Raw genomic sequence first — 24,859 nt, 5'->3', positions numbered from 1 at the left:
CCTGGTCCAATGCCTGACAACCCTTTCGATGAAGAAGTTTTTCCTGTTGCTTGTTACTAGGGAAAAGAGTCCGACCCCCGCTTCCCTATTCCCTTCCTTTCAGGTAGTTGTAGACAGCAATAAGGTCTCCCCTCAGCTTCCTGTTCTCCAGATTAAACAATCCCAGTTCCCTCAGCCGCTCCTCATAAGACTTGTTCTCTAGGCCCTTCACCAGCTTCGTTGCCCTTCTCTGGTCACGCTCCAGCACCTCAATGTCCTTCGTGTAGTGAGGGTCCCAAAACTGAACACAATACTCAAGGTGTGGCCTCACCAGCGCCAAGTATGGGGGCACGATCACCTCCCTGCTCCTGCTGGCCACACTATTCCTGATACAAGCCAGGATGCTGTTGGCCTTCTTGTCCACCTGGGCACACTGCTGGCTCATGTTCAGGCGGCTGTCAACCAACACCCCCAGGTCCTTCTCTGCCAGGCAGCTTTCCAGCCACTTTTTTCGAAGCCTGTAGCGTTGCCTGGGGTTGTTGTGACCCAAGTGCAGGACCCAGCACTTGGCCTTGTTGAACCTCATACAATTGGCCTCGGCCCATCAATCCAGCCTGTCCAGGTCCCTCTGTAGAGCCTTCCTACCCTTAAGCAGATCAACACTTCCACCCAGCTTGGTGTCATCTGGAAACTTACTGGGGGTGCACTCAATCCCCTCATCCAGATCATCAATGAAGATATTGACCAGGACCGGCCCCAACACTGAGCCCTGGGGAACACCACTCATGACCAGCCGCCAACTGGATTTGACTCCATTCACCACCACTCGCTGGCCTCGGCCAGACAACCAGTTTTTAACCCAGCGCGCAGTGCACTAGTCCAAGCTGTGAGCAGCCAGCTTCTCCAGGAGAATGCTGTGGGAGACAGTGTCAAAGGCCTTACTAAAGTCCAAATAAACAACGTCCACAGCCTTCCCCTCATCCACTAAGCGGGTCACCTTATCATAGAAGGAGACCAGGTTAGTGAGGCAGGACCTCCCTTTCATAAACCCATGCTGGCTGAGCCCGATCCCCTGGGTGTCCCACACATGCTGCTTAATGGCATTCAAGATGATCTGCTCCATGACCTTTCCCAAATCTTGGGAGGCAAAGCTGCTGTTCTCTGTTATAGCATGGAAATAAGAGTGTGCTTAGTCCATGAAGTCTGTCTGTGTTTACTTTTATAATGCCAGTCCAATATACTTGCCAACAGAGTACCTCTATTTGTTTTGAAAAATTTTTTTGCTTAGATTCTTTGCTTATTCAGCAAAAGCTGAGACTAAGCTGTGCCTCCCTTTTTGCCACCGTAACAGAATACTCCTCTATTTCTGCGGAACCCTGCTTCCTAGCTAGTATTAGTTATTATAATTCATTTCAAAATCTTCCAATTTAAGTTAATTTGAAGATGAACACATCTTCAAAGTGTTTGGGCCCAATGAGTTTCACAGGTAGCAAATTTCTTTAAAGTGCATTTTAAGTAAGAATTCTTACCCCTGAGGGAAAAGTTATGCTGACTTGAAGGCCAGTTTTGTCTCTGTTTGCTCACTGAAAAAAAACCAAAAACAAAACCAAAATGCAATAGTTATACATTTACAATCAGGGCATATACTCCCCTGGGAAATATAAGCAAATATGATAGGCTTTTGCATATTACTAAACACAGGAAAATATAGTATTAACTATATTGCCTTTTGCTTACAGACTGAATTTTCTGAGACTTGTGAAATTCTAGTGATACTTATTATTTATATGTATATTTTTGGAAGATTTTATGTCTTGTCTTCAGCATCCGAGTGCAACAAGAGTTAATTCTGAATTATTTTTATGGTAGTAATTTACAGCTATATTTGATATTGAAAAATGAAACGCTCCTCCTGCCTGCATGACTGCCATATGTAGCAAAGATATTTTCAGAACATTTGAAAACAACTACAGGAAATGTTTAGAATTTTTTAGGATAAGGGTATCCAACAGTTAAAAAATGTTACTATAGCCTCCTGCCAACATACAGTTTATTTAATAATCTGTCACAGTCATTGTTACAACCTTCACTGTGTACATCTAGGTGGTGGTAGATGTTTGCTTCCAGCATTCCAATCCAATATCCAAGATGAGTTTAAGATAGACATTTGGATGGAGGGAGTGGTAGCTAACAGGTTTAGAGGACTACTGTGGAGGCGGGGGGTCTTTTCACTTTAGGACAGTATTGTAAATTCAGATTGGTGGTGACTGAATGTCATTACCATTAGGTGGGTCTTTAGTGGCCTGTGTGAACAAAGTGGTGGTTTTGTTCTGCTGCCAAGAGAGCAGGTGTCCACAGCTCCCCACCCTTTATTACAGCTGGCACCCTTCTTTGTCTTAACCCAAACAGAAGGGATAACGGTGAGGAAAATGAACTTAACGACCTCCACCTTGGTAGCAGCATTCCCTCAAAGTCAAGACTGGAGAAACGCCTGTTGCTGCTGGTACGCTGCAGACCAAGCAGTCCAGGGTCCAGGCTCCTGAACCTGGCTCAGTGTCATACATTTGACTCGCTCATTTGAAATGTAAAACATTCAAGAGCTCACTACAGCCTATGCTGGAATGTGCTAACTTTAGTTGCTTTTGGCAAGAGCTCTACATTCAGAATCCAAGGCAGGATTTTCCCTCAAAGCATTGAAAGTGTGTCTACTGATGGCAATGAAAGGGCTTTTTTTTACATCCCTTCCCCCATGAAAGGGGAGGTGGGTGAGCTACTGTGTAAGGGAATGGTGCCAGGAAGCAATCCGACCTTGGGCACTTTCAGTTCCTCCCCTCCTGGTGGTTCAGAGCAGTGGTAAACTAGTGGTTGCAAACAGGAGAGCTGGCTCAAAAATGAAGGTTAGCGTAGGTCAGGCCTTTTCTGGCCTCCTGTCCCACTGCTGTGTGTATGAGTTAGAGAACAGAAACAATGAGAATTTTGTGCTTGGTTACCTCTGTGCCACCCAGTGTGGGTCTTTAGAGGGGCAATGTTACAATGCAACTCATCCTTTGATGGATGGGCAACTCAGCTCTTTCTAGTACTGTGTTTTACTCCTTCACTTGCAGAAGAGTCTTTTTGCAGCTGCTAGGAGCTGGTAGACCTTGTTGTTATTCACTACAGCTGTGGTAATTTTATGTCACTGGGGCATTTTGAAGTCCCAGCTCTGCAAAGTGTAGGGTGCAATGCACAAAAATGGTAGGTAAATAATATCTAGTTATCAAAATCGAACATCTCTGTCAGAGAAGGTAATCATGTTTTGAAATGAAGGTGCAGAATTACAGCCTTATGCAGAAGCCAGTCCAAGATCTCACCTGTAACAGGTGACACTAGAGCCATGCAGGTGATATAAAGACTACCCCAAAGTGGCTCAGCACCAGAGCAGAATAATATCATCCCTATTGTCCCACTGTGAAGTTTCTCACACCATGAAGGCTTCTAGAAAATATTTATTTGCATGCTAATGGTGGGATTTGTAATCTGTTCAAAAGGGGCTAATAGTTCTGTCAACTTTATGACTTTTTCTTTATTGTGCAAAACAGCCCCTCCCATTATGATGCAAATTATAGATCCTGTGTTTTAACCTCTGCAGCTACTTCAACTCGGTGCTTGGAGTTTTTATTGTCTTTAACTGAGCTGCACTTTCAGGCTATTTAGGGTGGGATTTTTCAGGCTTGGTTTAATTAAAGAAAAAAAAAACCACACACACACATCCTCCCCTCCCCCCCCCCCAAAAAAACCAACCAAAAAACCCAACACGCCCCCAAACAATAAAAAAGTCATAACGAAATAGCCCCTAAACAAAAACAAATCCCCCATACTCCCCCAAAACAACAAAAACCTCACTCACACACCCAAAACACCCCAAAGTCAGCTTGATTTTTTTTTTCCCCACATTATAGCATTGCAAGTGGTTGACTCCCATTGACTTGAATAAGATCAATGTAACTTTAGTGCTGTAGCAGAGACTCAGGGTCTGTATGACATCAAACATTTTTGTTATCAGACAACTGACGTGGTAGCAGAAAAAACACGTGATCATAGCTGAAACTGGCAAAAGGCTCATTATCTGGGCCTTCAAGGCTGATGCATGTGTGCAAGCCAGTGTGACTTTTTTACTATGTTATGCGTTCTGTTGTATCTACTCTTGCTTCAGATATGTTTAGATGATCATTTCAGTTGAAATGATCCAATTTGAATTTCCATTTCTCTTTAGAACTTTGCAGCACAACCCTATAAATTTTGATAGTTAATTTTGCTTGTGTTGAATTAAAAATTAAAATACCAAGATGACTTGGGAGTCTAAATCTCATTTTCACCCTGTTTTAGAAAGAAGAAAAAAGAAAATTGTTTTCTTTGCAAATGAACACAGTTGAATGAGCTAAGCAATGCATTTCCAACTTTGATGGCAAGATCTCTGTTTCTTTACCATAGCTACTGTTCACGGTTCCTAATTCCCTTTAAGGGCATCCATCCTCATGGACTGCTTCAGCTCCTAAGGGATCCTGTTAAAAAACTTGATTATGTGGTCACTGTAGAGTGACTTAGGAGGTAACACTTCTTTGACCAATATTGTTTGTAACAGTATTGACTGTTATTCATCCAGTCTCACCTGAAGGAGTATAATCAGGTCTGTGCTTTTGTCCTGCTGCAATGCAAAATAAATTTGCTTTGCTCATGCCACTGCCTGACTTTACAATAGACAAAGCATGTAACACATAATCAGCTGCTGTGTCTAAATGCAGTAGGCGAGATTGAGATCTGCGGGGCAGCGACAAATGACTAGCACAGTGACTTTGACATGTTGTGACATTGTCACTAGTGGTCACTGATCAGCTGCTGATTTTTCGCAGTATCAGAACTGCATTTAACCAGGCGTTAAACCTTTATTCAAAATTATGAATCCAGATCTCAGCAAGCTGGAGAAGTGTGCCAGCTGAAACTCCTTGAAGTTCTACAAAGCAAATGCAAAGCGCTGCAACCGATAACAGATCAGCACCTTGCAACAGTGGACACTGGGTGATGAATAGAAAGATGGATAGAAAGCAGCTTTGAAGAGAAGGAGTTAAGGATCCTAGGGGATGAATTGAACACGAGTCATAATGTGCTATTGACTTGATGAAGGCTAGCTGTGTACTGGACTGTTAGTAAGTGCGTAGGAAGCAGAATGAGGGAAGCAATTTTTTCCCTCCCTTCTGCACTCAAGACACTGTCTCTGGAGTATTGTGTCCAGTTTGGGGATCTTCAGTAGAGAAAATATTTAATTGATAAGCTAGGGGGACTCCAGTGGAGGATGAAAAAGATGATTAGGAGACTGGAGTATGCAACGTGTGAAGAGAGGCTCAGAGAGCTGATTTGGAGTCTGAAAAAGAGATGGCTAAAGGGGAACCTAGTTACTGTCTTCAACTGCTAATGGGGGACTGTGCAAAGACAGTGCCAGACTCTCTTTGGAGACGTGCAGTTATAGAATGAGAGGTAATGGATACAAGTGACAGTGAAAGAAATTCCCTCTAGATAGAAGGAAATTTGCACAATGAGGTTAGTGAAACACTGGAAGAGATGGTAGAATATCCCTGGTTGTAGACACTCAAGAATCCACTAGTTGAGAACCTGAGACGCTTCATCTAACCTCAAAGCTGGATCTAACTTTGCAGTAACTCTTGTTCTGAGCAGTGGCATGACCAGATGCCCTTCCAAAGTTTCTTCCAACCTAAATTGTTCTGTGATTCTATCCTTCATAAAATCAACAGGAACACCGATTCTTCAGGCAATTAATATCTCCCTCTCGCCATTGCTTTTAAATCTGGTAATTTTGTTAATTTTTCAAATGATGGAGGTGCTCAAAATCAAGCCACATTGAATAAATTGAATGCATCCCTTTTAGTGCCTAAGAAAGGTACAGATTCACTGTTAAAACTTGACTCTTTCATGCTGTAATGAACACTCACCCAGGGTACTTAAATCCATTCAGTGGTCTGCTCTGCCGAAGAAGTACTTGGCAAGCAGAGATGCTTTAAGTTATGTGGTCTCATCCTTCCAGTTCAGCTTTAATAATATATTTAACCCAGTGTACACCATGGTGTCACAACCTTCCTCTGAAGAAAAATCTTTAGATTCTGTGCTTTGAATGGATTTATGGGACAAGACTGTTAATATCCCTGAAATTTTAAGAGTGATGAAGGCCTATTTCTGTTTTTCTGATTTTTTAAAAAAGCAGATTATTTTAATGTAACTTATTTTCAAACTATATGACCACATCGCTGGTCATTCCCTCAGTTTCCATTACTCATTAGGTACGTATCTGATTAGAAAAGGAGCGAAGCTGATTACTACACCAGCGTTATACCTGTGAGCCTGGTGAATGCTCCCTGCTCATGGAACTCATTAGAAGTACATAACAAATATTGCAAATGTCTGAATGTGTATGTGGGCACATGGGGGCATAAGTATGAAGAGTGAGAGGAGACAATCCCTCAGTAATATGAAGGTTCATTAGGCTGATGTTTCTGTAGTTTATTTCAGTTAAAATTCTGATATTCCCATCTATATTTGGTACTGAAATCTTGACTGTGCAGTATATACTGTTTGAATAATTCTTGCATGTAAAAGGGCATCTTCAGAGCCGATACATAGCTTGCCCGCTCCACAGCACTACAAATATTACACTAAAGCATGTTCTATTTTGTTTTGCAGAACCTGGGAAGAGGGGAAAGTTCTTATTTTTGATGACTCTTTCGAACATGAAGTATGGCAGGATGCTGAAAGTTATCGCCTGATATTCATTGTGGATGTGTGGCACCCGGAGTTAACAGCACAACAGAGACGCACCCTTCCTGCTATTTAAGGGGTTCCTTCTGATGTGCGGAGCAGCGGAGCTTTAATCCCTTTGGAGTATGCATATAGGATTAATTTATCCAGTGTACGAAGAATACAAATATTGTGAGGGTTTAAAGAGATAAGGATGACATTCTGCAATCACAGAGGACTTGATTTTAAAAAAGGAAAAAAGAAGGAAAAAAAAGCCATGTTTTGTTTCATACTGCTGCAGCACCGATACGTATTGTTGTTATGGCTGCAAGTTTTAAAAATACAAATCTTGTCAGCCAAAGAGCAATAGGTCTGGATTTTCAAACTGAGGAATGTGCAGATGTTTTTACCATGCCTATATTATGTATGCAAAAACCAGTCAGTCAGTCACCTGCCTGACCATGTTCAGGCACAAGATTTGCGATTCTACATCTGGGAAGCAACATGTAAGATATTTACAAATATATGCACACAACCAACTTTGAAAATCAGTATGCAGTTGTAATGTTAGCTGCTTTAGCCATAGAACATGTCCCTTTGTTATATCAACTGTAGATAATGTGAACGGGTTATGTGTGGTTTGTTTTTTTTTCTACCTGAATGACTATTTTTCTAGCATAATTATGAACAAATCTTCTTTAATCAACCACTATTTTTTAAAAAACAATATATATGTAAGTGCATCTCTAGCTATCAGCAGAAGGAAAACAAATGCATCTCTAGCTATCAGCAGAAGGAAAACACTACATATTAACAGATTTCATTTTTGCAAAGTGTGGCCTTGTCTTGCCTTCCTGGAAATACAAAGAGAAATTTGCATAATCAGCTGCTTAGTGAAGCTTTGTTCTTCTAAAACAAAATAGTTTTCTTACTTAGCAGGCAACCTTCAGTTTGATAATGTGATTTTGGAAGATGTTGAGCAAATGTGACATCTCTAGGCTCAGATCTTAAAGTGCTTGACAGTATTTAGGATTATGTGGTGAACTGCTATTTCTCCTATCGTTACAAAAGCTTGTGTTGTGACATCCATTTTCTACCCAGCAAAAGTCTGGCGGATCCCCTTCCAGGGGCTTCTTCTAGGCTGCCCTTGGGTGGTTGTTCAGCAGAAGAAAAATACGTGAAGAATTTCTTGTGCTTTGGGCAGAAGGACAAGGTCTAACTTGGCTTCCTGCCAGAATGCAGAGTAGACAAAGGGCTTCAGGTTATTAACTTGTATTAACTTCTGCTGCCAGCATCCTAGAGAGTGCCAGAATGCTCCTTTAATTGACCTAATGGTGTTTTCCTTGTCTTGAAACATATGACAGAATGCTGAAGTAGCCTTATGCCAGTACTCTTTACAGTATGCTCTATATTTGCCATACAGAATCTGCTATATGGAAAAAAGGCCTGTTTTGAAGACAGAAAACTGGCTGCATATTTAAGCAGTTCTTTGGTCTTTCAGGTTTATACTATTTAATGGCAGGTGGAGGGTGCAGGACCCTCCACTGTTAACTTCTAAGAACACTAACAGGGAAGAGAGACTTGAGGTTGCACTGATGATGTTTATGGCTGGCTGTTCTCTACTCACCTGCAAAACCAGCCAGGTGTGGATAGGTGTGCTAGGACGCTCAGGGCTTGTCAGGAGCAGTGGCATCATTACCAGGGTTGTGAGAGACAAACACTAAGCAAGGAGACATTGAGGTTACTTAATCTCCACAGCTTTGGCTTTGTTGTCCAAAAGACACTGAACAGTCATGTTATTTGTTTAATGTTCAGTGGTTTTGTACTGCAGAGACCACGTCATGGTACCTAAGTATCATGACTAGAATGCCATGTTTGCTGGAGCAAAATACAGATAAGAGCTTTGCATTCCCATAAACTGAATGCTTTTCAGTTTTTGTGTTTTACTAGGTAATTAAATCTTATAATGCCACGTAACACATGGTGATTGCACCATAAATTAATGTAACCAGTTTCTGGAGGTGTGCACTTTAATTTCCTTTGTTAAACTGATAAACCCTCTCTGATCAAGAGTCAGTTTTAGACAGCTATGATAATGAGGCTTTAGTGTATTGTCCGTATCAAAAATAACACTGAGACTATACACAATATAGTCTCTGTAACGGTTGTCAGTTAATCATCATGAAAACTTAAAATATTTAGAATTTTCATGCTTAAGAAAATTTAAAAATACTTTTGGAGAGCTTTAGGAGAATTATGCAAAACTGGAAATAAGGTACTTGGTATTGTGCGGGGTCATAGGACAAAAGTTTTTCAAATCTGCTGGTAGTTGTTCAGCCAGAGGCTGTATTTTGTATCTCTGTAAGGTGATCAAGCAGTACAAATCATGAACTATTTTGTAATTCTGTAAAATAAAGACATAGTTTGTAAAGAAGAAATCAAGAACTGTTGAAATCAAGCTTTGTGATGTAGGAATATTTTTATTAATGTTGCATTTTAGTTTTATAGCTCAGAGTAAATACTAAAGAAATGGTAAAAACTTTGGAGCTTTATTTGTAAAAATCCATGCCGTCCTTCAGATTGCTTCATTGTTCCTTTGAAGTTTTATACTTCATCTTTTCCAGTTATGATTGGCAAATCGATAAAATTGGCAAATAGATAAAAGTAATCTACCCAAGATGTGTGTGTGCCAGAGTAGCACTGTTTATTAAATTGTGTAGTGACATATTGGCCATTTAAAATCTTAAGTGCCTTTAATGTGACAAAGTATATTATGAATAGCTCCTGCAACACTGAAGTGAGTCTACTCTGTGCCAATCTGTCAAGGCGCTGAGAGCATATCCTTTTGTTAGGTACAGTTACTGGCTTAGCTATATACATGAGCGGGGTCTGTATATATAGCAAACTACAGAAATTATCAGAAAGTGTTATATTATTCTAGGTATTACTGTTTGCCAACCAGTATTTCATCTTTAAAAAGTTTTTCAACATTGGAAATGCCAATGGAAGAAGTGAATGGAAATGTTTTTTAAATGGAGAACCATTGCAATTTAAATATTCTTTTCTTTAGATTTATATACAGAGGGAAATTATGTACTCATCGCGATGTTAGGAGATCGATTCCTTCCTGCCTGTAGCTACCTTGCTTGCAAGCACAGAGTCTGTGTAAGATCCTACAGTTAAATGCAGGCATCATACAGTTATATACAAGTCAACATATGCATTTATTCATGTCACAGCTAAAGAAAATAAATAATCTTCTGCAAGGTTTAATCCTCAAGGACTAGATCTCAGTGATATTTGCACTTCTTGGGCAGAGCAAGTCCCACTTGAATGATTGTAACAGGTCACCACAAAGATGCAATGGCAGTGGAGGTAAGAGTATTAGCAGAGAAAAATTGTAAACCAAAGTATTTCTTCATTAATGCTGCAGTATAATAGCCAATGTCTGTCTTTTTTTGTCTGACTGGTTTTCTACTTTCTGCTTTAAGCAAGTTCTGTGTGACAAATCCAAATGCCTGTGAGTCTTCATGAGCCCAGGGAAGGGAAGGGATCTGTCTCCTGTAACAGAAGTTGACATCCTAGTTTTCCGTAATAGGTGGTAATGCCAGGGGAGGGGGAATGGAAGAAATCTCAAAGATAAGTGGGCTCAGTCACCTTATTTGCTTAATATTCCTGCAAGCTTCTGCTTCTTTTTCTGATTCCTGTGTTGCCTTGCTGGGACCAGCCATGCCTTAAAGACCTGCTCCCTATCATGGAGGCCAGGCTTTGTACCCATGACACGCTGCTGCACAAGGTGGTTAGTCTGAGGCTATTCTGTGCAAATACTAGCGGGTAAATCCCAGGTGTGTTGATAGGCTCCGGCAAGATGTCCTTTCTGCCCTGTGGAGGCATAAAATGTTGTTGAAGGTAAAGGCGGTATTTCGTTACTCCATCTGTTAGGGCTGACCATGTCCAGTTGAACTATATCATCATTTCAATGTATCACTTATGAATTCAGTGGATGTTCCAGAGGCGCATTAAAAATTCCCGTGCCCAGTATCATCTCATTTTATATACACGGTTTGCACTGCTACCTTTGATACGTTGTTGCCAACCGCTTGTTCTAGTAAATTGTCAACGTATGGCAATTTAATTGAAGACTAAAGGTGTGTACAGTGGTTGTAACTGTTTTAGGAAATAAAGTCACTGCACGTGCAATTCGATAACGATTTTTCTTTTATTTCTTTAATCCAGTTTCCATTTCAATGAAGGGATGGGGCTCTTTGCTGCTAGAGCAAATAGAGAAATAACAAACTGATCTTTGGCATTTCAGTTCTTCTATTCTTCCACATTTCTTTCTAGCAGAAGCTTCTACTGAATAATTAATTCTAAGTTTTTCTTTTTCATTTTAAGCATGGCCCGCATCTGCAGTCAGTGTACCCTTTGGCTACACCTTTCACTGACTGCAAGAGGGAAGGGAGTAAATGGATCTGCAGAGCTTTCATTTCCAGTTGTGGCCTAAATGAAACAATCTGGATTGAACCGTTAATCACTGGTGAATGTGTCCAATGGGTCTCCTTAGCACCCCCCCTTCACACACACGCGCGCGCGCGCACACACACACACACACATCTAACCAGCTCCCGAGTTGCCAGTGGAAAAACATGTCATTAAAATTAAATAACTGCATTTCAAATTGCGTGTGTCTGCTGCCCGCACAGCATATTCTGGTTAGCTGACAGTTTTATAAGGGCTTCAAAAGTTAAGAATAATTTTTGCTAGATACTGAAATAAATGATCCCTATAAGCAGCACAGATGAGACAGTCACAAAATGTCATGTTGAATGGCATTACGCTGGCACTATTTATTTTTTTTTTGATGCGAAATCTTTCTGTAAGACTTGAGCAATAGATGCTGCTATTTCTGCCCTCTGAGCCAAAGTAAACTACTAGTTATAGTGCAAAGTTTAAATTTGAGATGCATTTCACCTTCGCTTCTATAAATCTGGGTATCCCTCCTGGAGGCTTTGGGAAAGCTTCTACTGACGCACCATGGTTTCTTTAAACAGAGAAAGCAGTCCCCTCATTTCCAATATTTTAATGTTCTAAGTCAAAAAAAAAAAAAAAAAAAAGAAAGAAATCTTTGTATATGGACAGACTCCTGCGTCAATAGAAATTTCTTTTTGCTCAGCGTTGGCCGCGCAGACAGATAGCTGGTGACAGTTGTTACTTGCTCAGGAAACATGAAGGACTTGTTCTCAAGCAAAACACGTGCGTGTGTGTGTTCATGTGTGCGTGTCGTGTGCTCTGTGGGTTTCTCGTACTGTGGAAGTCTGTTAACGTATCTGGGTGCGTTGGGCACATGGGAGCTCAGTCCAGAGCCAGCAGCGGCTGGGTGTTCTCACTTTCCCCCTGGTCTTCGTGTTTCAGCGTGCCGGCTTCCACCACAGACTGGGACCTGAAAGCAAGAAGACACATGCTAGCGAAGGCTGCTGCAGGAGCACTCACCTTCCTGGAGTCCCTTTGCTTCGTTTTATGATTTTTGCTTTTGCCTATTTTCCCCTTTATGGCTTTTTATTTCCTTTCTGTGGAATGCATAAGGAATTTGAGAAGCATTCCTTTGAATACGAACAGGGATGTGACTCACTGCGTGCCTCAAATGCTTTAAATATTTAGCACTCTAGCTGCTATCCAAAAGGCTGAGTGCACTCGGCAGCTTAAAGGCCTGATCCTGAGATACCATGAGATCTGTTGGTCCTTAATGTCTTCCTAGGCAAAACTGCGTGTGCAACTGCTTACTGGAATACTTTGCAAAAGCAAAGCCATTTTTACAAATGCTTGCAGAAGTGAGTCTGTCTCAGCTTACACTTGTTACAAATCTTGAAAAAGACAAGTAGATAAATCACATTTTACTGATGTCAGAGTTTAAGGGGCAGAAGTTTCATGAGTTACCCAAGATCAATGAAGAGGCCAGAATTAATATAATGATGAGGGAGCTTCTGGTGCTCCATCCTGCAATTTATCTTCGTCTCCTTCTCTGCACCTCTGAAGAACTTTATTCAGGGCAGTCCCTTTTAAATTAATTTCTGACTTCAAGGTGGGAAGCATAGTTTATCCTTTGCTGCTAATGGACAAAAAAAACATAAACCCAATGGGTAAAAAAATTAAACACTAGAGAAAGTGGAGCATCATGATCTCTTGCAGTGACAAAAGCTGAATGGGCTTAAACTAGTGGGAATATTCAAGACTGTTACATTTTCTGAGGTCTGTGTGCTCCAGCGTTTGCTCACTGAGCTATGGAAGGAGGAACTGATGAGTTTATTGTTACAGACATTTGTTATCCTCCATTTTCGCTGGTTTGGGCTAGGAATTGCCTCCAAGTTTGGAGTGGGCAATGAGCTTTAGAGTGAAGTCATTCTGTGATTTGGGAACTTTTTAAAAGAGAACTTTTTCAAAGGTAGGGGTAGAACCATCCAGCCCAGGCATTTACACAGTGCATAGTATTATTTTAATGAGCCAGTTTTCTCATGGATAGCTTTTAGAATTAGGGGTAGCTCTCATTCTCTGCAGGATGTGTTTGTAGTTCCCAGTTGTTCATTACGGTAACCTCAGTTTAAGCCTTAGCTATTTCATGAGACTAGATAACACCTCTCTTTTGATAAGAATCATTAATAAATTACATCCTTTGGTACTGTGGCGCTTGATCAGGACTGAATACCATGACTGTGAATAACTTGTATGATTATTTTTCTTTTGCCTGGAGCTTTCGTCAAAGCATAATAAAAATGTCATTAAAAAAAATCTCCAGGCAGCTAACAAAAACTGGATGCTCAATGGGAAGATTTTATGCCAAAGTTTTCAAAGAAAATATGTTTGTCCAAACGTTTTCACTGTGTATTTTTTACAGTAATGTGACAGGCAGAATGTTTATGACTGCATTTTAATGTAGAAAAGCAGTTGATTCATGAGATTATGCAAAATGGCAACTTACATACTTCTAATATGTGGTAGCAAAAACTGATCATGTGGTGTTGAAAGTGATGCAGAATTGATTCAAATCACAACATCAACAGGTTTTAATTTTCTTTTCTGGACTACCAGATAAAATTATAATTAACTAGTACCTGATGACTTAGTCACCATCACAGAGACAAGGTGGGATGACTCTTAAAACTGGAGTGCTTCAATGGATGGCTATAAGCTCTTCAGAAGGGATAGACAAGGAAGGAGAGGTGGTGGGGTGGCTTTGTATGTTAGGGAGTGCTTCAGTTGCATAGAGCTTAGCAGTTGTGATGATAAGGTCGAGTACTTATGGGTAAGGATGAGGGGGAAGGCCAACAAGGCAGATACCCTGCTGGGGGTCTGTTATAGACCACCCAGCCAGGCTGAAGAAGTAGGTGAAGTGTTCTACAAGCAGCTGGGGGAAGTATCACAATTGGTTGCCCTTGTTCTAGTGGGGGGCTTCAATTTACCAGTTGTCTGCTGGAAATACAACACAGCAGAGAGGAAACAGTCTAGGAGGTTCCTGGAGTGTGTGGAAGATAACTTCCTGATGCAGCTGGTAAGTGAGCCTACCAGGGGACATGCCTTGCTTGACCTGCTGTTCACAGAGAAGTACTGGTGGGAGGTGTGACGGTTGGAGGCTGTCTCGGGCTTAGCGACCATAATACAAATGAGTTCTCGGTGGAAGGTTTGTCAGCAGAATCACTACCGTGGACTTCTGGAGGGCAGACTTTGGCCTGTTCAGGGCCCTGGTTGGGAGAGTCCCTTGTGAGGCAGTCTTGAAGGACAAAGTTGTCCAGGATGGCTGAGCTTTCTTCAAGAAGGAAGCCTTGAAGACACAGGAGCAGGTTATTCCCAAGCGCTACAAGATGAGCCAGCAGGGAAGATGACTGGCCTGGCTGAACAGAGAGCTTTTTCTGGCACTCAGGAAAAAAAGGAGAGTCTACTGCTTTTGGAAGAAGGGGCAGGCAACTCAAGAAGAGTACAGGGATCTCATTAGGTGATGCAGAGAGAAAGTTAGGCAAGCAAAAGCCCAGCTAGAACTCAACCTGGCCACTGATGTAAGGGATAACAAAAAATGTTTTTACAAATATATTAACACCAAAAGGACCAAAGAGAATTTCTATTGGACGCAGAGGGGAACATTGCCACTGAGGATGAGGAAAAGGCCAAGGTACTAAATGCCTTCTTTGCCTCAGTCTTTAACCATCAGACCAGTTATCCCCAGGGTAGTCAGCCCCCTGAGCTGGAAGGCAGGGACAGGGATTGGAATAACCACCCCATAATCCAGAAGGAAGCAGTTTGCAACCTGCTGAGCCACCTGGACAATCGCAAGTCTATGGGGGCAGATGCGATCTACCCGAGAGTACTGAGGGAGCTAGCAAAGGAGCTCACCTGGGGAACAGAGGAGGTCCCAGATGACTGGAGGCTTGTCGATGTGATGCCCATCTACAAGAAGGGCCAGAAGAAGGACCCGGGGAACTACAGGCCAGTCAACTAACCTCAGTACCTGGGAAGATTATAGAGTGATACATCCTGAGTGAGCTCACCAGTCAAGTGCAGGACAACCAGGGCATCAGGCCCAGTCAGCATGGGTTCATGAAAGTCAGGTCCTGCCTGACCAACCTGATGTCTTTCCATGACCAGGTGACCCACCTAGTGGGTGAGGCAAAGGCTGTGGATGTTGTCTACCTGGACTTTAGCAAAGCCTTTGACACTGTGTCCCACAACATCCTCATAGAGAAGCTGGCGGCTCATGGCTTGGATGGGTGTACTCTTCACTGTGTAAAAAAAACCAGCTGGATGGCTGAGACCAGAGAATTGTGGTGAACAGAGCTAAATCTAGTTGGTGGCCTGTCATGAGCGGTGTTCCCCAGCGCTCGGTTTTGTGACCAGTCTTGTTTAATATGTTTGTCAATGATCTGGAGAAGGGGATTGAGTGCCGCCCCGGTAAATTTGCAGACAACTCCAAATTGGGTGAGAGTGTTGATCTGCTTAAGGGTAGGAAGGCTCTACAGAGGGACCTGGACAGGCTGGATTGATGGGCCGAGGCCAATTGTATGAGGTTCAACAAGGCCAAGTGCTGGGTTCTGCACTTGGGTCACAACAACCCCAGGCAACGCTACAGGCTTCGAAAAAAGTGGCTGGAAAGCTGCCTGGCAGAGAAGGACCTGGGGGTGTTGGTTGACAGCCGCCTGAACATGAGCCAGCAGTGTGCCCAGGTGGACAAGGCAGCCAACAGCATCCTGGCTTGTATCAGGAATAGTGTGGCCAGCAGGAGCAGGGAGGTAATAGTGCCCCCATACTTGGCGCTGGTGAGGCCACACCTTGAGTATTGTGTTCAGTTTTGGGACCCTCACTACACGAAGGACATTGAGGTGCTGGAGCATGACCAGAGAAGGGCAACGAAGCTGGTGAAGGGTCTAGAGAACAAGTCTTATGAGGAGCGGCTGAGGGAACTGGGATTGTTTAATCTGGAGAACAGGAAGCTGAGGGGAGACCTTATTGCTGTCTACAACTACCTGAAAGGAGGTTGTAGGGAGGTGGGTGTTAGTCTCTTCTCCCAATTTACTAGTGATAAAACGAGAGGAAATGGCTTCAAGGTGCATCAGAAGAGATTTAGGTTGGATATTAGGAAAAATTTCTTCACTGAAAAAGTGGTCAGGCATTGGAACAGGCTGCCCAGGGAGGTGGTGGAGTCACCATCCCTGGAGGTGTTCAAGAAATGTGTAGATGTGGCACTTCAGGGCATAGTTTGGGAGGCATGGTGGTGTTGCGTTGACAGTTGGACTTGATGACCTTAGAGGTCTTTTTCAACCTTAATGATTCTATGGTTCAATAATTAATACTTGTCACCAATGTATTCTTTCTGTCTGACCCACTGCCTTACAATGAATATAAACTATCACAGATCCATTGCAGCATTTGCCAATGTACAGTGAAGTTTCTGCTCTAAGTAAAATAGGAAAAATCTCAGTTTTTCATTTTTGTGCCTTTTGTGATCACTGCTGGTCATCTCTGCTCTCATCTCATTACACACACACAAAAAAAATCTTGCATCTTTAACAGCAAGATACCAGTTTCTCCCCCATACTGATACTCAGATGCACACCAGGTTGGGAGCAACATAATCCTAAACTCTGTATGTAGGTACCACGCAGAGCCAAAATAGCTGGAGCATCAAGTAAATGCATTGCAGCCTGCCTGACCTCCAACTTCACGATACCAAATTGTTCAAATGCTGTGCCCAGCCCTTCTGAATAACATGAAGAGGGATCCAACTGACATTTTAGTATCTGCCAAGCTCTGCAGCAGCAATCTCTTTTCCTTTTCTGCTAGAAGTTGCTTCACCCCCTATCCTAAAATAAGCAGTTCAGACATTGATCTGAAGGGTGCAGTAGTCATTTGAACAATCACCACTATTTTCCAAGACCCCACAGTAAAGGGCTTGCTGTTTTGTTTGCATTTTCATTTTCTAAATGCATCAGTTTTTCATTTGCTGAAAAATGTTTTGCTTTTAACTTAAATTTTACATAGGAAAAAAAAATACTCAAGTCTCAACAAGATCTAAAATACTTTTTTTCATATTCTTCATTTATGGTAAATATTAAAAATGTAGATGCTCAGAAAAGTATTTTGGCAATACATATCAATGCAGCTCACAATCTGATGTAATAACTTAGTGTGAGAGATATGTTTTACTGGCCTAGATCATCCTGGAATATGTATTCTATAGCTATGGTTTATTTAATGACAGAGAAAAGGAGATTTGCAATAGGCCACCGTTGCAGAAGGCATTTTCAACAGACCAGTAACTATATTTTGCAGCTGTAGAAATTAGTATAAAACAAATAGTATTTGAAAGAATGCAGCCTATGTGTTGGTTTCATCTTGCTTTTGTGTATCTCACACATATATTCAGTTCAAAGCAAGCAGTCAGTCATATTCTAGGTATGTGCAAGTTTACACCATATGTAGGGGGTTTTGTACACTGACTCTAGTATTGAACCTAGGACTACGACTAGTTTCTGTTTTAAAATTACTGCTACCTGTTTTAACTGCATTGGAGGACTTTACAGTCTTGTTTCAAATTTTTGTGTAGAATCTGATCATAGTTCTTGAAAAATATTTGGGTATCTAACTCCACCTGAATCTTCTATTGACAAATAAATCATAGTCAGGCACCAAAATGCCTTTGCCCTGACTAGTCCTTGTAATTTGCAACCCTCTACATTAAAACACCAAAACACCCCCTTGCACAACAAGATTAAGATTAAGCCATTTTGATGTAAAATGGTAAATGAGCAGTACAGAACTTTCTTCGTTTGGCACGTTCAGTTTAAGCTTTGGCTCTGTAAATGCTGAGGATGCTGTTCTGTCAGCACCTTATGGCAAGCAGAAGTTCATGGCACCAGCCAAAAGCATTTTTATTTTGCTGCCTTTGCATATCAATGTGTACAAATACCTGATGCGGTGGAGTAAAGAATATGAAGCCAGACTCTTCTCAGTGATACCCAGTGACAGCCGAAGAGGCAACGGGAACAAATTAAAATATAGCAACTTTCATTTTAACATAAGAACAAATTTTTTTACTGGGGGAATCGACAAACACTGGAACAAGTTGCCCAGAGAGGTTGTGGAGTCTTTGTGCTTAGAGATATTCAAAATCCATCTAGATGTAGTCCTGGGCAACCTGCTCTGATCAGGGAGGTGGATAGAAGATCTCCAGAGGTCCCTTATTCAACCTCTTTGTGATTATGTGCCTACAGAAATACCAGCTTCTCTGAATCACCCCAATTCACGTTTCTCTAATTTGACAGGGCAATGATTTTCTTTCCAAGCTCATACTGCCTTTGGGGTGTCAAATTTGACAGTGTGGATGACATTCAGCTACTAAACATAGATACCTACTGCCATTTAAGGCACTTTAGGGTATCCAAGACAACCTTCCATGGCTGACTGTTATGACCCAGGATTTATAGAAGATTTATAGAGGACTCCTGCCCTTCTGGAGTACCAGATGGAGGCCAAGAGGGCATCACAGTGACTGAAGTCGTACAAGATGCCTATACTTAGGCAGCAGACGCTCACCTCTGCTGTTGTTTCTTCAGGATGAATGCAACTAGTTTGTAATATTCAAGACACGCCAAAGTCATTTTCACCTGGATCAGATATGAACTAATCATCTAAGCAGGAAATAGTAATTGCATTGGCTGTGTCCTCATATCACTACATTTTTGTCACTTGTGTTGTGGTTCGACTCACCGTCAGACATCTGTGGTCACTCTGTGCTATAAATGGCAGAGAGAAATAGACATTTTTGGGGTGCAATTCATCTGACCTGTTCAAAATGTATGATTCATGAGTCCCTGTTCCGATGAGTTCTCATCCGTTAACACCAGGGGGAACAGGTTCAATGATTTAGCAGGCAATGTTTCCTACATGCCATGGCCATGGCTGCTTCACACTATATTAGCTTCAATACTCACCTGAAATGTGGCACATCCTGCATGTGCTGCAGCTTTGGAATTATAAGTGACTATATTTGAATTCAAAGCCTTCTAGCTTTCTTCCTTTCTCAGCTAAAAATTCTCAGTAACCTGTTTGGAAGACGCTTGGGTGGGGGGGATCTGGTTGAGTTAAATTTTAAAAACAAGTAGGCAATTGTTTGTATCACACAGATAAGATCACTGTGTAAGGCCCTGAGCTGGCAGACCCCATGCCTGTCTGTCTTTGACATGATACATGTGGGAGACTTAGCTCCTGTAAAAATACAACGTGATCACCGTGGGCTGGAAACTAAGTCCAAAGTAATCAACAGACAAGTCAATGCCCATAGACTTTCCTAGCCTAGTTTCCAAGATAAGGTAAGCTTGCTTAGGGAAGCAAAATGAAAATGGAAAGAGAAATGAATTCTCAGTCTCACTTCTGACGTCTAGGTAGCATTTGATTGTGCTCTATTTAAAGCATCAGTCAAACCCCTATGGTTGCTTTACTCTTCAGCAAGAATATTTGGAAGTCTGGAAAATCGACACTGTCCAGCTGTTTCTCTAGCAGGTCAGCCATGTATTTCAGATGACAGCACTGCATGGGTATGTACGTCAATATCTGAGAGAGCAGATGGCCTTATGTGTGTGTGGTCATTTTAATGCAACTATCTCAAATTCAGTCCAAAACCATGTAAGACGACTGGATGCAGGCCTTATAGCTGCACTGATTTCAGAAGGCTGTTCTCAGAGTACAGCTGGAGTGAATCAGCTCACAGGAATTGGCATCTGTTTGGTATCAGTTTTGTTTCCCATAAAAAACAAAATACCCAAATCCTGCACTGAGCTAACAGTAACTGCCAGCATGTCCTGGCACGCTTGCCTTAAAGCACGTATTCCAGTTCTCTGATCCCTCATTTTATGCTTTTTATCACAGCGATGCTGATGTGCTGCAGCCCACAGGAGCGAGCACATACTACATTTGTGATGGACTTCTCTGGAGGGTTTTATGGAGGAAGGAGGAGGGTAGCATGTTTTTTCCCCCCAAGTGCAGGAGGCTTCAAGCTCTCAGAGTGACACACTGGAGCCAATCAATCAGATCACATTGTGTGTCTCTATTCATCTACCTCTCACCTCCCATCTGCTCATTTCCCTCTAATCCCCTTCCCATTTCACCAGCACCTCAGGGCTGTTCATCTCCCAATTATTCATTCCCTTTACAGAACATAATAAGCATTTTAAAAAAATCACACCCATGAATTTTTGTATTGCAAGGTCTGAGGGGCATTTCTTTCTCTGCCCTCCTCCTTCCACATCAGGCTGCAGAGGAGGGTGCAGCACCCCAGAGTGTGCTCTGCAACACACCTCAAGAGTGTTTCCCACATTCATCAGGTGGGAAAAATAAGGATATTTTTTTCCCCTGATATTACCGAAACTATGCAGACGTGCAGGTGTGAAGGGATTGTGGTAAAAGGTACTCTTTTAGTATTTAAAGCACTTGAAAATTAAATGTATGGGCAAGGCATCTTGGAAGACGTGTATGCTCCCGCAGGTGGTGCAGGCAGATGCAGGCAAGCTCTGCTCAGCAGTGCACAACTCCAGCACAGAAGCCATGAAGTGTGGCTGTCTGCCCAGGCTAATAAGCCATGCTGAAATCTCTTGCTAATGCAACTCCGCAGCTTCTGCACTTGCACTGGCTCACAACTCTGCATTAAGACAGCACATTGTTCTGCTGCAGAGCCCTGCCCAGAGGGGCAGCTTTGATGCACCAACTCCAGCATTTCAAAGAGATGAAGCAGCATCTGTGTCTAGGGGCACAGCTGAGCTGGTTAAGTGATCCACTGACACGGTGAGTCAGGGGACAAAGCAGCATGAAAACTCTGCTTTAACCTTACTCTCAGCCAGTACTTAGCCCACAGGACAAGGGCGACAAGCTGCTGTGCTTCCCAAACAGGAGCTGACTTTGTGGCCACTGTGGAAGCAGGGACCATCTTTCTCCCTGATGGTTAGCACTTCCCAGGGAGAGGTCTCTGAGTAGTCCCTTGCCACATCAAAGCCAGGGCGGCCATGGCCCAGATCTGTGCTTTACTGCATGTGTGAAGAAGTCTCTGTGAAAGCATCTACACCGCTAGAGGTGACTGCCGCAGAGTGACCCCCAGCACGAGACCCCTCATCCTCCCGGTGTCTGCCAGCAATCTCCATGCCCCTCCTCTCATGGCCCCAGCTACTTCTCTCCACCGCAAACCCAGGGTGCAGGGTCTGCACCAAAAAGCAGTAGGGGTGACACTGCGCAGCCTTTGGCTTTACCCATGGGCCAGCCAGCTGTGCACCCTGTCCCAACCCTCCCTTAGCCCACACCCCAGGGGATGCAGGGCATACCCTTTGGCACTTGCTGTAAAAATAGTTCTCTGGTGGGCTATAACACAGTTCTCAGATTACTGCAGACACTCTGAACTGCGAAAAAAATACAGAAATGTTTAAGTATTTGGCATAGCTCATATGGTTGTAAGGTCACTGAGGCCCAGAGGAGAGTAAGAGCCAGGTGCTACGCAGGGCAAATGCAGCCAGCCTCCTTTAGCAGAGGCTATCCCTGAGCAACAGACAGGAATTGGTCTGGGCCACGAACCTTGGAATTAGGGTGCACAGCTTGGTCTTTTTTCATTTATCAGTGTGGTATCTCCTCCTCCTACGTGCTTCTAACTTTCTGTGTCAAGACCTTGCCTTGGTCACATCCTAGTCCGGGGCTGGGGAAAGGCATGGGTGGGAACTTGTCCTCTCATTTCCTTTCTCTGCCATAGACTGACCCCTCTACATGCTTTTTTTCCAATAGAAAGAATAGGAGCACCTGCTTCAGACAGGCATTCCCGGAAGATCCTTAATACCCTGTGGAGCAATATATTACCCATCAAATGGTAAGCCTAGTCACAAAGCCAGCAGCAGCAGTCAGCACCAATTTACAGCAGATTAGGCAAGAGCTACTAAAAAGTGTGCAGGATATGATATCCAAACAAAAGACAGGCCAAGTAATGAAGAAAATGGGCTTCTCCCACTTTATGAATATTGCACACACACACTCCTGTCATCACCATTCAGGTTTTTCCTGCTCATCCGCAGTTCCTTGCCCACCAAGCGCTCCCCCAAGCCCAACAGCTTTATAAAGGACAGCTCCAGCCCTTTACACCTGCCTTGTCCTTCAGTCTGCCTTTTTTGGTCCCATCCCAGTGAGTCCAGTTCCCAGTATCTCAACCAAGTTTACCAACAAACCATAGTCTCTTCAGTTCTGTGTGCCAATAACAGGGAAGACGGAGCCCTGAGAGCAAAGGGTGTCAGTCTTCCTAGTCCCCTGCCCTACATCAGAGGTTTCCTGTCCTTAGCAAGAACAGCACTACAGCATGAAAGCAACCCCGCAGATGTACTATTTAGGCTGGAAAGCCAAACACTGCCACAGCAGGAAAAGCCAAAATGTAGGTTGTGGGAGCAGCAGTCACTTGGCTGAGTGTGCGGGGGCACTGTGACCCCTGCATTGCACCCCAGCCCCAGGAGCACACATTGTCCTTTCTCAGAGGTCTCTTTCCCCCCTCAGTGCTCAGGGTAGATAGTGCTGAGCTAATAGGTGGCTATTTATTTTGCTTTCTTCTAGCGGTTCAGCGTGTAGCTCTGTGACACATTTGCTGCATATTATTCCAAGCCTGCGCTGAAGATAGCCTTTGTTAATTCCCTCCTGAGCTTTTCTTTGGAGTTCATCAACGCAGTACTTGTGTGCCTCTTAAATACTAATTCATTTACTGCCATAGTGCGACTGTGAGGATATTTTTTTATTTCCATTTTGAATGTGGAAAGCTGAAGCACAGTGAGATTAGGGTCCAAGTTTTCCTCTAATGTGGGGTGCCCATTTCCCAGTGCTGAGAGGCTGAATTTGCAGAGTGCTCAGCATTACATGGCAGACTGTGTGTTCAAAGCACATGTCCCATTGAATTTTGTTGCAGGTGAACGCTGAGTATTTCTGGAAATTAGACCCCAGAGTCTATAGTTTGGCAAGCTGAAAATAAGCAATGTGCAAGCTCACCATCTGTGTGAAGTTTGGTTTAAGCGACTTGCCAGGCCACCACAGGGGCTTGGGAGAGAGGGAGAGCAGGATCCACTTCTCCAGGGCTGCACCCAACAGGCTCAACCAAAGGATCATTCCCAGACTCCAGCAGCCCTGCCCCTAAGCATCCCCAGTTGCTTGCCCACCAAGTGTGCTTCCTAGCCCAGCTGCTTCCAGTCCTTTATGCCTGCCTCATCTTTCAGTCTGCCCTGGGGTTCCTACCCCAGTGACCCCAGTTCCCAGTATCCCAGCTGGATTCACCGCTGAATCCTCATCTCTCCATTTCTCCTGCCAACAGCAGAGAGGGAGCCTGATTATGGGGTGTCAGGCTTCTAAATCCCGGCTCCATGTCTTACTACAGCCTGGCCTAGTGCAGGGAAAGTTGTTGTGATCACAAGCAAAAGTTGTAATTACAAAAGCCCTCTGCACCCCATAGCCTAGAGAGCAGATGTGCATTGTCAGCATTGAATCAACTTGAGCTGAACTAGTTTATTTATGCTGGGAGGCCAAGCTAAAGCATGAAGCAATCCTTGAGGTCATTAAATGCTAAAATTAAATATGTTTCTACAGAGCATGTGTGAATTGCCTTTTCAAAGGCTTGTAACTCAGCCAGATGTAGGTGGATTTTTCACAGGGCAACAAAAGACATAAGCAGTGTAAAACCATTTGTTTTATTAAGTGTCATGCCTCTAATCTAAACTACTAAACTTTTGGCAAATTTATAGCCAGCTGAAGACATAATTTACAATGCAATATTTTAGGCAGCTTGAACAGCACTGGTTCTGCCATTCCTACCTCCAGCCTGTGTTTGTGCACCCGTGCACTGGTCACTGGTAATTGAGTGCTGTAAACAGATGAAAACCACACTGTCAATGCCCTGAGAGCAACTGATTTCCTGCCTTGCCCCAGGGGACCCCTAGCACCAAGTTACCCGTTCCTCCTGTCCTTGGTTCAGCCATGGCTTTGCAACTCTGATCTCTTCCTCAGCATCTCTTACTCCTGGCTCCTGAGTATATTCTGCACTGTCTCCCCTGCAGCCTCCCCAGGACCTCCTAATGTGCCAGATCCACCATCTCCTTTCCATTTCTCTCTGATGTATGAGCAGAATTCCGGTCAAAAGCTATAAAACTGTTCAACAGCTAATAATCTATGTTGCTAGATAATGCATACATTATGTGATGTGCATCTCCCTGGGACATCTGCTTTACTATCAAGACATGTCTCATTCATAATCTGTGTATGGGGGAAGCATTTCCACATAAGCATTCAGAAATTCTCCATTGCTTAAAATAATTAATAATAAAATAGTGAATAGAAGTCTTGCACCATAGGTCTCGCATATTATAGAGATACTTTAACTGAAGTCTTATATGGAGTCTTTCCCTTTTCCCCCAGCACATGTGAAAGTACACCCCAGCTACAAGCAGCACAACCCAGATGCCATCCATGGGCAGTAAGAAGTTTTCACACATTTTCATACTGGTTTTTATTTGCTGGTATTTTACTCTTTCTGCAGTAAATTGGTGCTGACTGTGAACCG

General features: G+C 43.0%; 2 protein-coding genes across 7 annotated transcripts in view; one reads left to right on the top strand and one right to left on the bottom strand.

The window, feature by feature from the left end:
* ASPH (aspartate beta-hydroxylase) overlaps window positions 1-10,970 on the top strand; it is a 118,019-nt gene extending 107,049 nt beyond the window's left edge. For all 6 annotated transcript variants that reach the window (XM_075085104.1, XM_075085103.1, XM_075085101.1 and 3 more), the window contains one exon: window positions 6,709-10,970. In XM_075085104.1, the coding sequence (XP_074941205.1) occupies window positions 6,709-6,859 (151 nt within the window). In that variant the 3' untranslated portion in view covers window positions 6,860-10,970. The remainder of the gene's footprint in view (window positions 1-6,708) is intronic.
* An 879-nt stretch (window positions 10,971-11,849) lies between these two features.
* CLVS1 (clavesin 1) overlaps window positions 11,850-24,859 on the bottom strand; it is a 99,986-nt gene continuing 86,976 nt past the window's right edge. The window contains exon 5 of the mRNA XM_075085110.1: window positions 11,850-12,202. Within this exon, the coding sequence (XP_074941211.1) occupies window positions 12,115-12,202 (88 nt within the window). The 3' untranslated portion in view covers window positions 11,850-12,114. The remainder of the gene's footprint in view (window positions 12,203-24,859) is intronic.

This window comes from Phalacrocorax aristotelis, chromosome 2, assembly GCF_949628215.1.
Source record: "Phalacrocorax aristotelis chromosome 2, bGulAri2.1, whole genome shotgun sequence".
Classification (NCBI taxonomy): Eukaryota; Metazoa; Chordata; class Aves; order Suliformes; family Phalacrocoracidae; genus Phalacrocorax; species Phalacrocorax aristotelis.
This window is presented reverse-complemented; position numbering and strand designations above follow the sequence as displayed.